Below are 13,731 nucleotides of genomic sequence, written 5' to 3'. Positions count from 1 at the left end.
GCTACTGTGGGAAGATGGCACAATATGTAGCAGATATGCTAATGTTTGATTAATAATCAAATTTGTATTGGAAATTCATTAGAAAAAAAAGCTGCTCTTGCAGAATTTTGCCTAGCTTCCCTGTAATTGCTGAGTTTCTTAAGACAGCATTTCAAAAATTGACTGAACATGAGGCATTTTAAATTGTAGCAGCCTCAGCAAATCTGCAGCTTTCTTTTCTTTTGCGTAGTTGAATGGCTATGACCATGTAGAATTCTATGTAAGTGTATATATATATATATATATACATACGTGTACACACATATGTATGTGTACTCTATTCGTAAATATAAGTTTTGTGTGTATGTATGCACGTATAAATCATCTTATGAATGTAGGGCCGGCCAAATGAGCCTAATGACAATTACATTAGCTGACATTTACTTTTCGGAACTCTACACATTATGCTCTGTATTTTATATATACTGTGTCATTTGATCCGCATAGAAATCCTTTAATGTATGTACGAGTATTCCCATTTTTCAAGTGAGGGAAAGAAGGCCCAGAGAATTTAGATGACTTGCCCACAGTTGTTCAGCGAGTACATTTTGGAGATGATGCTTGAACCCAGAATCATAGTTTCAGATTCTTCCCTCTTAACTGATACTGCCTTTTAGCATATGGTCTATAATATGATAGGTGAATTTTTTACATTATCTCTAGAAATTTACATTCTTCAGCATTTGTATAACGTAAGAAAAGCAATACATCATCATCATTAAGAATATTATTTTTGAACACAGACTTGTGTATGTTCAGTTTCAGCACACATTACTGGCAGACACTCAAAAATATATCAATTATGCAGCTCTTATCGTTTTGCTGGAAGTGTATTCAGGGTCAGTCGGCCTTTAGTAGTTTGGCTGTCCATAGGCCAGTATACATTCTTAGAAAGAAGTAGGTGGAGCTATGGTGAGAAAAAAAAGTAGGTGGAGCTATGGTGAGAAAAAAAAGTAGGTGGAGTTATGGTGAGAAAAAAAAGTAGGTGGAGTTATGGTGAGAAAAAAAAAAGAAAGAGGTAGGTGGGAAAAAAGAGAAACAAACCCAGTAGCTTTATAAGCATAAATGTAGTAAAAAAAAAAAAAAAAGTAAATAAAATAATAATAATAATAATAATAATAATAATAATAAAATAAACCCTCAGGCAAAATAAGCCAGACATAATTTCTCAGATCTGAGGCCTCCATAACCCCCAAATTATGTTGCATAGAGAGTGGGTCCTTTTACTCGGCAATACTGCTGATTGCAGTGTAACTACAGTCTAGGCAACATGGAGGCTAGAATGTCCCTTGACTACTGACATAGAATATTTTCATTGCTTCTGATCATCAAAACGTTAGTTAACATCCTATGTTAGTTAACATCCTATGTATCCTATTTTACCTTCTGATCATCAAAATGTTAGTTAACATCCTATGTTAGACATAGTTGCATGAATAATATATTGTTATTGTGGTAGATTTTTTTTTTTCTGAATATGCGTATTCCAAATAAACACATTCTGAGGCCTCTGGAGAGTAGCAGCTTGCTGATTATTACCTTGTTCCCTGACTTCTTTCCGCCTTGTTATTTTAGTTATAATGATCCTAAAAAATACGGAATGATTAGATTTTGAATTTTAAAGAGGAAGGATTAAGAAATATTAAATTTTGGAAGTTTTTAAACAGCAGAATTAAATGAAAGATTAGGGACGGATGAGTTCTGTGACGATGGGATGTAACATGGTGTAGAACAGAACCTTTCTATGTTGTTGCTGTTGTTTCATTCGACTTCGTTATTTATTTAGGGTGGTAGAATTTATTCATAAAGTTGCAGGTATTTTGCCCTCTTCTCTTATCACAAAGCAGATATGGTGTTGGTATTTTGCTTTAGCTTTATATATTTGACCAATACCATGAAATTCCAAAGGTTATGTTGCACGATAGCAGTTTCTTGAACATGAGTGTTGACATTTAGCCTGAGAGCAACAGTGCAAGTTGGTAGTGCCTGACTCAGCCAACTGTTTTCTATGTGTGTATTTCTAACTATTTTAGCATTCACAGCATGCGATATTCTCAGATTTTTCAGTGAAGGGCATATTGCATTCAGTGCATTCTTAAGTTACATTGTTAGTGTTGTTTTCCTATTACAATAAAACAGGCATTACTTGTTTATGCAAATTCCAAGTTAACACAAATGGCCTGTGATTTTAGGTTTTATTTTATTTTTCATTAGAGTAGAAATGAGAAACCATTCCAATTTTTTTAGAGTTATCTGACAAGCTTTCTGTTGAAAAAATAAAATGCATATCTAAAGGGTTGACTTTTTTTGTTATTGTTTCTTTTTGTAAGAGACTATCACAATACATGTCTAGAGAAAAGCATGCTCAGCCCTCATCTTTTGATTTCTTTATTTTTGCTTAAAGCCAGAATTATAACTGATTCATGATAGGATCTTTACTTTTCCCTGACTGGTTTAGCTCTGTTTTATATTTCCTTTAAAAAATAAGTTTATTTCCAAGTTTAAGCCTATAAATTTCTTTCATACTGAATAACACCTGGAAGTATTAAGCTTGGTTAGTACCATGTTCTCTGTGGGGTTTGGTCGTGTTGGACATTACAGACGTGAGCAGCTTAAAGGTACATTCCTTCACAGTAGACTGCATTTACACTTGCCTTCTTCTTGTTTAAGTTGTTTTGTTTTTAAAGATTTTATTTGTTTATCTGAGAGAGAGAGAACTGGCACTCGCATAAGGTGGGGAGGGGCAGGGGGAGAGGGAGAAACAGATTTCCTGCTGAGAAGGGAGCCCAATATAGGCTGGATCCCAGGACCCTGACATCATGACCTGAGCAAGTCAGAGGTTCAACCCACTGAACCATCCAGACACCCTGATTTAAGTTTTGATGGCATTTCTTTCTGGATTTGAAATTATAGGATTTATTATTTTTCTTTAAATTTATTTATTTTCAGCATAACAGTATTCATTATTTTTTCACCACATCCAGTGCTCCATGCAATCCGTGTCCTCTATAATACCCACCACATGGTACCCCAACCTCCCACCCCCCCGCCACTTCAAACCCCTCAGGTTGTTTTTCAGAGTCCATAGTCTCTCATGATTCACCTCCCCTTCCAATTTACCCCAACTCCCTTCTCCTCTCTTAACACCCCTTGTCCTCCATGATATTTGTTATGCTCCACAAATAAGTGAAACCGTATGATAATTGACTTTCTCTGCTTGACTTATTTCACTCAGCATAATCTTTTCCAGTCCCATCCATGTTGCTACAAAAGTTGGGTATTCATCCTTTCTGATGGAGGCATAATACTCCATAGTGTATATGGACCACATTTTCCTTAAAAATTCGTCCATTGGAGGACATCTTGGTTCTTTCCATAGTTTGGCGACCGTGGCCATTGCTGCTATAAACCTTGGGGTACAGATGGCCCTTCTTTTCACAACATCTGTATCTTTGGGATAAATACCCAGTAGTGCAATTGCAGGGTCATAGGGAAGTTCTATTTTTAATTTCTTGAGGAATCTCCACACTGCTCTCCAAAGAGGCTGCACCAACTTGCATTCCCACCAACAGTGTAAGAGGTTCCCCTTTCTCCACATCCCCTCCAACACATGTTGTTTCCTGTCTTGTTAATTTTGGCCATTCTAACTGGTCTCAGTGTGGTTTTAATTTGAATCTCCCTGATGGCTAGTGATGATGAATATTTTTTCATGTGTCTGGTAGCCATTTGTATGTCTTGATTGGAGAAGTGTCTGTTCATATCTTCTGCCCATTTTTTGATATGATTGCCTGTTTTGTGTATGTTGAGTTTGAGGAGTTCATTACAGATCCTGGATATCAACCTTTTGTCTGTACTGTCATTTGCAAATATGACAAAGATAAACTTACTTATGGTCGAGTTTCATTCTTCTACATATAGCTGCCCAGTTTTCCCAGCACCATTTATTGAAGAGACTGTCTTTTTTCCACTGTATATTTTTTCCTGTTTTGTCAAAGATTAATTGACCATAGAGTTGAGGGTCCATATCTGGGCTCTGTACTCTGTTCCACTGGTCTATGTGTCTGTTTTTATGCCAGTACCATGCTGTCTTGGTGATCACAGCTTTGTAATAAAGCTTGAAATCAGGTAACGTGATGCCCCCAGTTTTATTTTTGTTTTTCAACATTTCCTTAGCGATTTGGGGTCTCTTCTGATTCCATACAAATTTTTGGATTATTTGCTCCAGCTCTTTGAAGAATACCAGTGGAATTTTGATCGGAATGGCATTAAAAGTATAGATTGCTCTGGGCAGTATAGACATTTTAACAATGTTTATTCTTCCAATCCAAGAGCATGGAATGGTCTTCCATCTTTTTGCGTCTTCTTCAATTTCTTTCATGAGTGTTCTGTAGTTCCTCAAGTACAGATCCTTTACCTCTTTGGTTAGGTTTATTCCCAGGTATCTTATGGTTCTTGGTGCTATAGTAAATGGAATTGATTCTCTAATTTCCCTTTCTGTATTTTCATTGTTAGTGTATAAGAAAGCCACTGATTTCTGCAGATTGACTTTGTATCCTGCCACGTTGCTCCACTGTTGGTGGAGTCTTTTGGGTTTTCTATATAAAGAATCATGTCATCTGCGAATAGAGAGAGTTTGACTTCTTCATTGCCAATTTGGATATCTTTTTGAAATTATAGGATTTAAAATTGTTCAATAAGATATCCCATTAACATTCCAAACTAGAGCTAAGTCTTGGAAAGCATATGCCCCCTCAAATGAATCTAGACGAATACAGTAAGTCTTATTGATGTAATGTCAGTGTCAGAATAAAACCATGTTACAGATTGAGCAAAGGGCCACCTCTAGCTAATTGAGACTTTTGGTGTGTAATAGAAAAAACCACCTCTCATAATTTGTCACAACACAATAAAATATCCTCTTTCAGGGTAGCCTTATGCAGAGCAAACCTCCCACGACCAGCTAAAGCGACACTTCTAGGGATGCTTTGGTGGCTCAGTTGGTTAAGCGTCTGCCTTTGGTTTGGGTCATGATCCCAGGGTCCTGGGATTGAGCCCCGCATTGAGCTCCTTGCTCATCAGGGAGCCTGCTTCTCCCTCTGCCTACCACTGCCCCTGCTTGTGCTCTCTCTCTAGCTCAAATAAATAAATAAAATCTTAAAAAAAATTAAAGTGACCCTCCTAGTCTTATTTTCTTAATCTAATCATGGCTTTATATTTTCCAGGCTGTGGGATATCCAAATTTAAATAATGTTAACTTGCATTTAACTTCTATTATTTGTAATATATAATGTCAAACAGGAATTTTCTTGTTCTTCTGGAATTTTAGCTAAAGCTCCAAGCTGAGGACAGTGGGGTAGAAGTATACCTATTGTAAAGAGAGTGCTAGACACAATATCAGAGGACTTAGTGAGAGACGCCAGATGGCCCTGGACCGTCCCCCAACAGCTAATATAGAAAATAGCTCAAGTCATTTGAAGGAGCATTAATTAAATGGATTTTATAAAACTGGATAGAGCTCTGCTACATCTTCTCTATCTTAGTGAAGGGAAGTATAGTCTCAGTGAGAGGAAGACTCAGAGAGAAACACTAGAGAAGGGGGGAATTTTTCCCAGGAAGGAAACCTGTTGTCTCACACACTGTTAGGAGGCATACACACACACACACACACACACACACACACACACACAAACATATACATGATATATACTCTCTAAATAGTTATAACTAGATAATAACTATATATAAAGTTGTAAGTAGATAATAGATATATGGTTAACATCATTGTATAACTAGATAACATACACCATACAAAACTAGCAGCTGGCCTTCTGCCTCCCAAAGATTGTGATGTTGTGACTATGATAGCAATAGGTGAGACAACTTTGACCTCTTTTTCTCCTTGTCTTAACTTGCATTTAACTCTGATCCTGGGGCACCTAGAAAAAGAAGAAGGAAATGGAGGATGAGTAAAATCAGGAATCTCTTTGCTAATGAAGTTTTTTGAGCGGAGACTTATGTGTAGCCTGGGGAGAGCAGAAAGAAGGCTTCATATTAGACCTCATATCTTTAAGCCTGAAAATGAGACTGTATAAATACTTGGAGGCGACCCAAGAAGCTATGTGTTCTAGTAAAATATTGTCCAGAAATGAGAAAGGGAAATTGGTCAGAAATTGTAAGGCAATATTAGGAGAATAAAGTTATTTCTTGATTGTTTCATGCTGATTTCTGCCTTTTGAGTAAACCACTTACCTATTTTAAAGAGAGAAGAGGGCTTTTCTATTTTTATTAAAATTATTTCTAAGAATTTTTATTTATCTTTATAAATTTTTATTTATCTTTTATTTATTGGACACCTGGTGTAGCCCAGGTAATCTTCTGGGCACTTGGGGATATGTTAGTGAACATAAAAAACATAAAAATGATGACAATCCCTGCCTTTCAGAGTCTATATCCTGGGTTGGGGAAGGGAAGGGAAAATGACATTACACAGTATAATATATTTTCCATAGGGGGAAATAAATTAGAGTGGGTGGTGGGAATAGAGAATATGGTGGGAAAAGCAGTAAAGAGTGTGTTATTTGAAGGTTTATGTCCCCTCAAATTCATATATTGGAATCCTAAGGTTCAGTGTAGTGGTATTGGGAGATGGGCTCTTTGGGAGGTGCCTAAGTTACAGCATTGGAGCCTCATATATGGAATCCGTGTCCTTACAAAGACACCCCACCGGAGCTCCCTGGCCCCTGCCTGCCGTGTGAGGGTGCAGCGAGAGAGAAGCCCGCAATCCAGAGGGGGCCTGTCACGATCACACTGGCACTGTAATCGAGGCCTCTACCCTCCAGACTGTGGAGAATGAATTTCTGTGCTTTACAGGTTACCCAGCCTGGGGTATTTTGATAGAGCAGCCCAAATGGGCTAAGGCCATGAGTCAAGTGTCAAGTGTATGAGGAGGTGAGCCATGCGGTTGTCTGAGGGAAGAGCGCTGCACGCACGGAAGAGAATTCAGGCAGAGGCTCTGAGCCAGAGTGTTCCAGGACCCCGTTCCCTAAATTGCTCCAAATGCTCAGAACTATTAAGAAACCTGTCCAGGGTGTGAGATGCAACATACTTCATGCAGTGGAGCCTGAAAATGAAGGCGAAGGATGCTCTTTTGGTGGAAGACACACTGTGCTTTCTCTTTGCTGGGCCTCTGTGGTGTCTTGGGGGCACAAGTGCTAGAGTGTGCCCGGGGGGAAGACCGGGCTTGTAGAGCTGCCTTTGCTTTGAACATAAATCTCCTGTTCCTAATAAACCCATGGCAGTCATTTCAGGGAATTCTTTTCCATTTCTGTAATCTTCCTAGTCCTCCTTCCGAGCTACCCCAGCTATTTATTCCTTGAACCACCAAAGACCTTTCCTGATAGAGGTCTGAGTACTGTCTCTTTCCCTGACTGGAGATTCTACTGTTGTCACGTGGCCAGTTCTTTGTCATTTGGGTTTTGTCTCCACTGTTACCTCTCGAGAGATTTTTCTTCTCACCCCAGTTACTCTACCTCCTCGTCTTGGCATAATTTTCTTAGTGCTTGTATGTGTGTAAAATTATTGTGCTTATTTTATGTGGTTCCTTGTCAGTCTTTTGCTAAAATGTAAAATAAAACAATTTTTTTTTTTGGTCTTGTTCGTTGCCATGGATCTGCAGTGTACTACAACAGAGTAAGTCCTCAAAAAAACGCACTCATTGCAGAATGGATCATTTATATAAGAAGTAACGTTTATTGTATATTTCCTATATGCTACAAATAGTATTAAGTACTGTTCTATGGATCTCCTATTTAAAATATCTTACCAACACTATTGAACACTATTGTATTTGTTTCATAGGGAGATTTTAGCCAAGTAATTTACCCAGCATGCTCAGCTGCTTAGTTCCTTCTTTCTCTGACTCTGCAACCTTGCCCTTACCCATCACCTCACACAGTTATTAAGATGCCTCTGCACCGGTCCCCAATCTTCTGCAGATCAGCACATTAGAAGAGGGGGGTTTTAACACTTGTTGGGCAGTGGTCAGACCCATTTATTTGGGGAGGTGAGGAGCATTGGGAATGGTGTGTAGAAGATCTCAGAGATTGGTGCCCTCAGGCTGAATTTAGCTCAGAGTCATCTTTGTTTTGCTTGGTACTTTGTTTAAAAACAGGAAAAATCGCCTTAAAATCCGATTGTGTTGCATCTCTTGAGTACTAACTGCCTCCCCTCATGGGGTGTATGCTTTTCTCACTTACTTCAGCCTCCCCCTTTTTCACTGTCTCACCCCAGTGTCCAGAAAAACATTGCCCATTTCTCAGGGGATCGTAAGGAGACCTGCAGCATATGTTCAAGCGACTGATGTGTACCTCGTTGCAGAAATCGAGTTAGACAACCCAAAACCCCATGGACAGTTAGCTTCTTTACTTGCAGGAGGAACACCCTCCAGCAAGAGAACAGGAATCACTATAATGCATGGGCCGCTGTACTGCCCACCTCACGCACACGGCAGGTGCCAGAGTTTTGTGTGGAGCCCACTCTGCCCCAGACAGCTGAGCTCCTGTGCATTGTTTTCTCCACCTCCACCCACATTCTGATCTGCTTGGAAGCTGTCCCTTGTCTCCAGAGTCAGATAAATCCTGCTTTCTGGGAAGTGAACTGGAATCCGCAGGTTAGCCTGGAGTGACTGTGGATCAGTAACTGGAATCGAGATGCCCCTTTTGATAACTGGCCTGGGATGCTCCCCAGGTTTGCCGAGCAGCTCTCTACTTGAACTGCTCTGACTAGCCTCACAGGGAAAAAAACAACCTCCCAGCTTTTGCTGTATGCCCCTAGAAATGTTATTCAGGGTCAAATAGAATGCATGTTTTTTTCAGAAGTAAAACAGAAAGGTATGCATATTTTAAATACACTTAAGACAATTATTTTATATGGTGGACATTTAGTTTTGGTCTCCTATGGATACATTGCTTCATTTCAGCATTTAAAAAAATACTGTATTTAGGGGTGCCTGGGTGGCTCAGTGGGTTAAAGCCTCTGCCTTCGGCTCAGATCATGATCCCAGGGTTCTGGGATCAAGCCCCACATGGGGCTCTCTGCTCAGCGGGTAGCCTGCTTCCTCTTCTCTCTCTCTCTGCCTGCCTCTGCCTACTTTTGATCTCTCTCTGTCAAATAAATAAATAAAATCTTTAAATAAATAAATAAATACTATATTTAGAACTTGTCCAAGTTTCTGAGCAGGAAATACATATTTAGAAAACTATCATTGAATGGTCTCTATATTGATTAGTATTCCTCTACCACTACCTTGGCTCCACCTTGATGCTATGGGTTGTTGTTGCCATTATTACTATTATTATTATTATTATTTTAAAGATTTTATTTATTTATTTTACAGAGATCACAAGTAGGCAGAGGCAGGCAGAGAGAGAGAGGGTAAGGCAGGCTCCCTGTTGAGGAGAGAGCCCGATGCAGGACTCAATCCCAGGACCCTGAGTCATGACCTGAGCCAAAGGGGGAGGCCTGAACCCACTAAGCCACCCAGATGCCTCATATTATTATTATTATTATTATCTCATCTCTGTCATGGTTTCTTTCTGTCCAACTACTAATTTGTCTATAGGACAGTCCTTTCAGCTATAAAAGTTGAGGACAGAATTTTTATCACTTTAATAATTATTTACCACAAGTACTATAAAAAGACTTGTCATCTTTATGATTCCAGGTTCTAGGTAGGCCCTTTGTTATTTTACCACTTTTTTTCTTAACCAGTATTTTCAAATATGTACCTACCCACCCTAACATAAAATGAATGCTTTTAAAATACCCACTTGGATTGCCAAGGGAAGAGGTTGATGAGCATGACGCATAGACTCCTAAAAGTTAATCATTCTTTGTGCAAGTTTTATTGTCTTACAGAGTGGGCAAAAATGGACTTAATTGTAATATAAGGCACCGTGTTGCCTCGTTGTGTTTTATTGTTGGACTGATGGGTTAATGTCTATAAAGTGCTCTGAGCTCTTCACCGGGCTGTGGAGATTTAATGCAGTTGTGTACACCTGGAGGAAAGAAAGGGTAAATGTCTTAAATATTTGATAGCACACATGTGCTCATCAAATACATTATTGACAGCAAGCTGAAGGCGAGGAGGAGGGCATTTTGCTCATTTTTGTAACCCTTGTCCCCCACCCAGTGCCTGCTACTTTATAAAAGCTCAGCAGATGTCAGAACTGAAGGGAAGTCGCTTGTGTTATCCTTAGCTAACAGTATCATTTGTAATGGATTTCCCAAGCCATCCGCTTTTCCATCCAATTCTAAATCTCATCTGAATAGGCCTTCTCGCATCTAAATGGCATTTAATTTTTTACTTCTATAATTATTTGATTGCTAAATCTTAGGATCTACAAGTTGGACATTCAACTAATACCCTTTGCAAATAAAATGACAGTGTTTCTGACAGCAGGGGATAAACGGGCAAGGCAGTATTTTAGGCGGTTATGACAACTTCTAGTCGAAGAACATTAATCAGCTAACTGAGTTGTTATAAAATTGGTCGAAATGACACAGAAGCCAGGAATAAAAATGTCTGAGGCTGTCTGTGGTCAGCCTTTTAACCTTCCGAGGAGTTTTAGCATCCCTGTAACTGTGAATTTAATGTCTCTTCAGTTTCACGTGCTGAAGACCCTTTTTATTACAGGTAATTTTCTGTGTAAAGCGATCCACCGGATAAGCTGTATTTCAGAACTTTTAAATGTCTTTTATTACATTATCATCACCGTGGTTGTTTCATTTATGAAACACAAAGCATTCCCATTTGCAGAGATTTATTCTCGTCTCCATTTTTTTTTTCTTCCTTCCTGGATTTGCCAGAACACCGTCATGTTCGTGTTCTGAAGGTTAATGCCCAAAGTCAAGCAGACAGAAGCCAAGTGCTGCAAGGTTTCCAAGATTAGGACTGATTCCCTTCACAGAAATAAATGATTCCTGCCATGTTCAGTGATTCTGTGCAGCGCTCCCCACGGCTGAGCGAGTGCGTCAATACCGTAGTCCTTACCTGCCGTACATACTGACGACACTCGGTGTTAACTTGATTGACCGAGCAGTGCACTGGAGAGGACGCACCTGCAAGAGAAGTGCAGACACATCTATTTTTATCCCGGTCTCGAAACATTTATTTTACATTTCTTTCACTTGGGAGTCATGGTTTCAAGTTGCATGGGCTCCCAGGCCACAGGGCTAAGGTAGAACAGACCTGTAAGCGCTGCTTTGTTTTCAGAATTAGACTCAAAATGGGCTCAGGTAGCTGCCCTTTGCCAAAGCCCGACCATCTGCTTTTGAGGGAAAATGACATGAAGATGACTATTGAGAATCAGGACAAATTAGTGACTCTGTGGAATTTAAGTCTCTTAAGAGGTTGTATCTAATGATGGGTGAATGGATCATTTAATTCAATTAGGAGAAATCATGTTGGCTATATTTTTACGTTACATTTTATTATCATGTTTTGTAGGCTTTGAGGCAGCAGCAGAAGAGAAGAAATGGAGTCTCAATGATGGTAAACAAGACTGTTCCTCGTGTTGTTTTGACACCATTAAAGGTGTCTGATGAGCAGTCGGATTCGCCTTCAGGTAAAGAGCTAAAATACTGTATGCTTGGCCAGTTTCTTCCCGGAGGAGACTTCTTCACTGAGAGAGATGTCACGACTTTTCTCTGCAACCGAATAATATTTCTACTTGAGGTTTCAGTTTAAATTTCTTTTTATATACTTTTGACTCTTTCAGTGAGTCCAAACTAATAGGGCATTTCGCTCTCAAGAGAATAAAAGGCACCAGCGCGCTCATCATCAAAGGACTTCATTTGCTAATGTCAATAGGTGTAAGGAAATGTGTGGTACTGCTCCGTGGATTTTTTTGTTGTTGTTGCTTTGGCTTTTGTTTGAATGTTGAACTTTAATGGTGGACCACATGCTGATGTGTAGTGCCATCAAAAGCAGTTCTTCCGTGAGTGTGAATTTGTTTTTCAGTCTTCTGCTGCAAAAATCAGCCATCCTTTATTAGTTTCTGTGTTCTGGGAACATTCTTCTCACCTCAGTGCAACCCTGACCTTTTCTTCTAATTTACCTTCTGTCACTTTATCAGCCGTGTACCATTCTATTTATTACAGATTGATGTTTGCATTTTCTGGTCCTATTTCAATGTTAAGTTATTTAGAAAGGTATGATCTCTCCTGGTCTTCAAGCTTCTCCTCTTCCTTCATGTTTCTGTCTCCATCTTGCATCATCTCTAAATGGTGTAGAATTGTCGAAGCTTATCCGTGTGTTTTTACAAAGGATCTGAGTGTTTCTTTTAAAAGCTATCAGATCAGTGAAAGTGTTTTTGACTTCACTATTAGGCCATCTGTTCTTGCTTTTTGTTCTGTTTGATTGATTTATTGGGCTTTTCTCTTTATATCCAGCAGAGGAATCAGATTGTGGCCAAAGGTAGTGAATTAACTTATAGAAAAGAAGATTATATCTATGGTTTTTGAAATAATTTTAGATTTTTTCTTTTCAAGGACAGCAAGAGGAAGATAATGACATAATAACTATTTCCTTTTTTAGGATCCGAATCTAAAAATGGTGAAGCAGACAGTTCAGATAAAGAAATGAAACATGGGCAGAAATCTCCCACTGGAAAACAAACAAGTCAGCACTTAAAACGATTAAAAAAGTCTGGTTTGGGTGAGTGTTCAATAGACTATGTCATTTCACATTTTAGAGATTTATATCTTTTTCAATGAAATGATGGAAAATTCTTAGAACATTTTTTTAATGGTTAAACAGGGAAACTTAACAGTCTTTCCAGTTTATCCAAACCAAAAAAGATACCAAATAAGAAAATACAGTTCCAACAGATTGGGCTTAAGCATACTGCTGAATTTATAAGTGATATTATTGGGTACAGATAGGAGATTTAAAGTGATCAGTGTAGTCAAGAAATGATCTGCCAAGTCATGGTTTTATCTACTGTGCCATATTTTGTTGCTGCAACTGGGCTTCAGTTTATCAGAATATACTGTATTGGAGGAAAAAAAATGCAACTTTTGGGAAAGAGTTCATTCAGCCATCAAGGACATTGTCACTGGGGTCTATTGCCGTAAAGCTGCTCTGCTTTGCTTTTTATCTGTGCTGCTTGAAATATTCAGTAGTGCTTGTCGGAAGAATAGTGTAAAATTGCCGAGAAGTATAGGAGGCACAGTCCCCGGGTCCTGCAAGTCAGCACCAGGTTTTCTTCTGCCGATTTCCTTCCTGGTCATTTGCCTCAGTAACTCAACAGCAGCATTCAACGAAAGCGGAACATGAGAATTAGAGACAAAAATAAACCTGTCCAGAGCTGAACATTGTAGTTCTCTCCGGAACCTGCCTTGCTGGATGTCTGGACCTAATGGCTTCACATCTCTCTCTCATCTGGTCCACCCCCAAGGAAGGGTCATGATAATGACTGGATCATTGTAACATTTTGTAAAATGGTTGGTAGAAACTCAAAATCACTGACCTGAACTTTATTATTGGTTCTGCCACTTACTTTCTTGGCAACTGAGGGTAATTCTTATATGCAGTTCATCTGTTTATAAAATTCAAGTGAGAGTTTTACTTAATTTCTCCCTCTCTATCTCTCTTTCTCTCTCCCTCTGTCTCTCTCTATGTATATAGTAAAG

At 39.0% G+C, this 13,731-nt stretch overlaps 1 protein-coding gene across 1 annotated transcript in view; it reads left to right on the top strand.

Annotated features, from left to right (window-relative positions):
- The window catches only part of ASXL3 (ASXL transcriptional regulator 3), a 186,932-nt gene that overhangs the window by 85,518 nt on the left and 87,683 nt on the right, over window positions 1-13,731 (top strand). Inside the window, exons 6-7 of the mRNA XM_059140183.1 lie at window positions 11,546-11,663; window positions 12,635-12,754. Coding sequence (XP_058996166.1) covers window positions 11,546-11,663; window positions 12,635-12,754 — 238 coding nt within the window. The remainder of the gene's footprint in view (window positions 1-11,545; window positions 11,664-12,634; window positions 12,755-13,731) is intronic.

The sequence above is a fragment of the Mustela lutreola genome, chromosome 11, assembly GCF_030435805.1.
Source record: "Mustela lutreola isolate mMusLut2 chromosome 11, mMusLut2.pri, whole genome shotgun sequence".
NCBI classification, from domain to species: Eukaryota; Metazoa; Chordata; class Mammalia; order Carnivora; family Mustelidae; genus Mustela; species Mustela lutreola.
The sequence above is the reverse complement of the archived record's forward strand: the minus strand, read 5'-3'. Positions and strand labels throughout refer to the sequence as shown.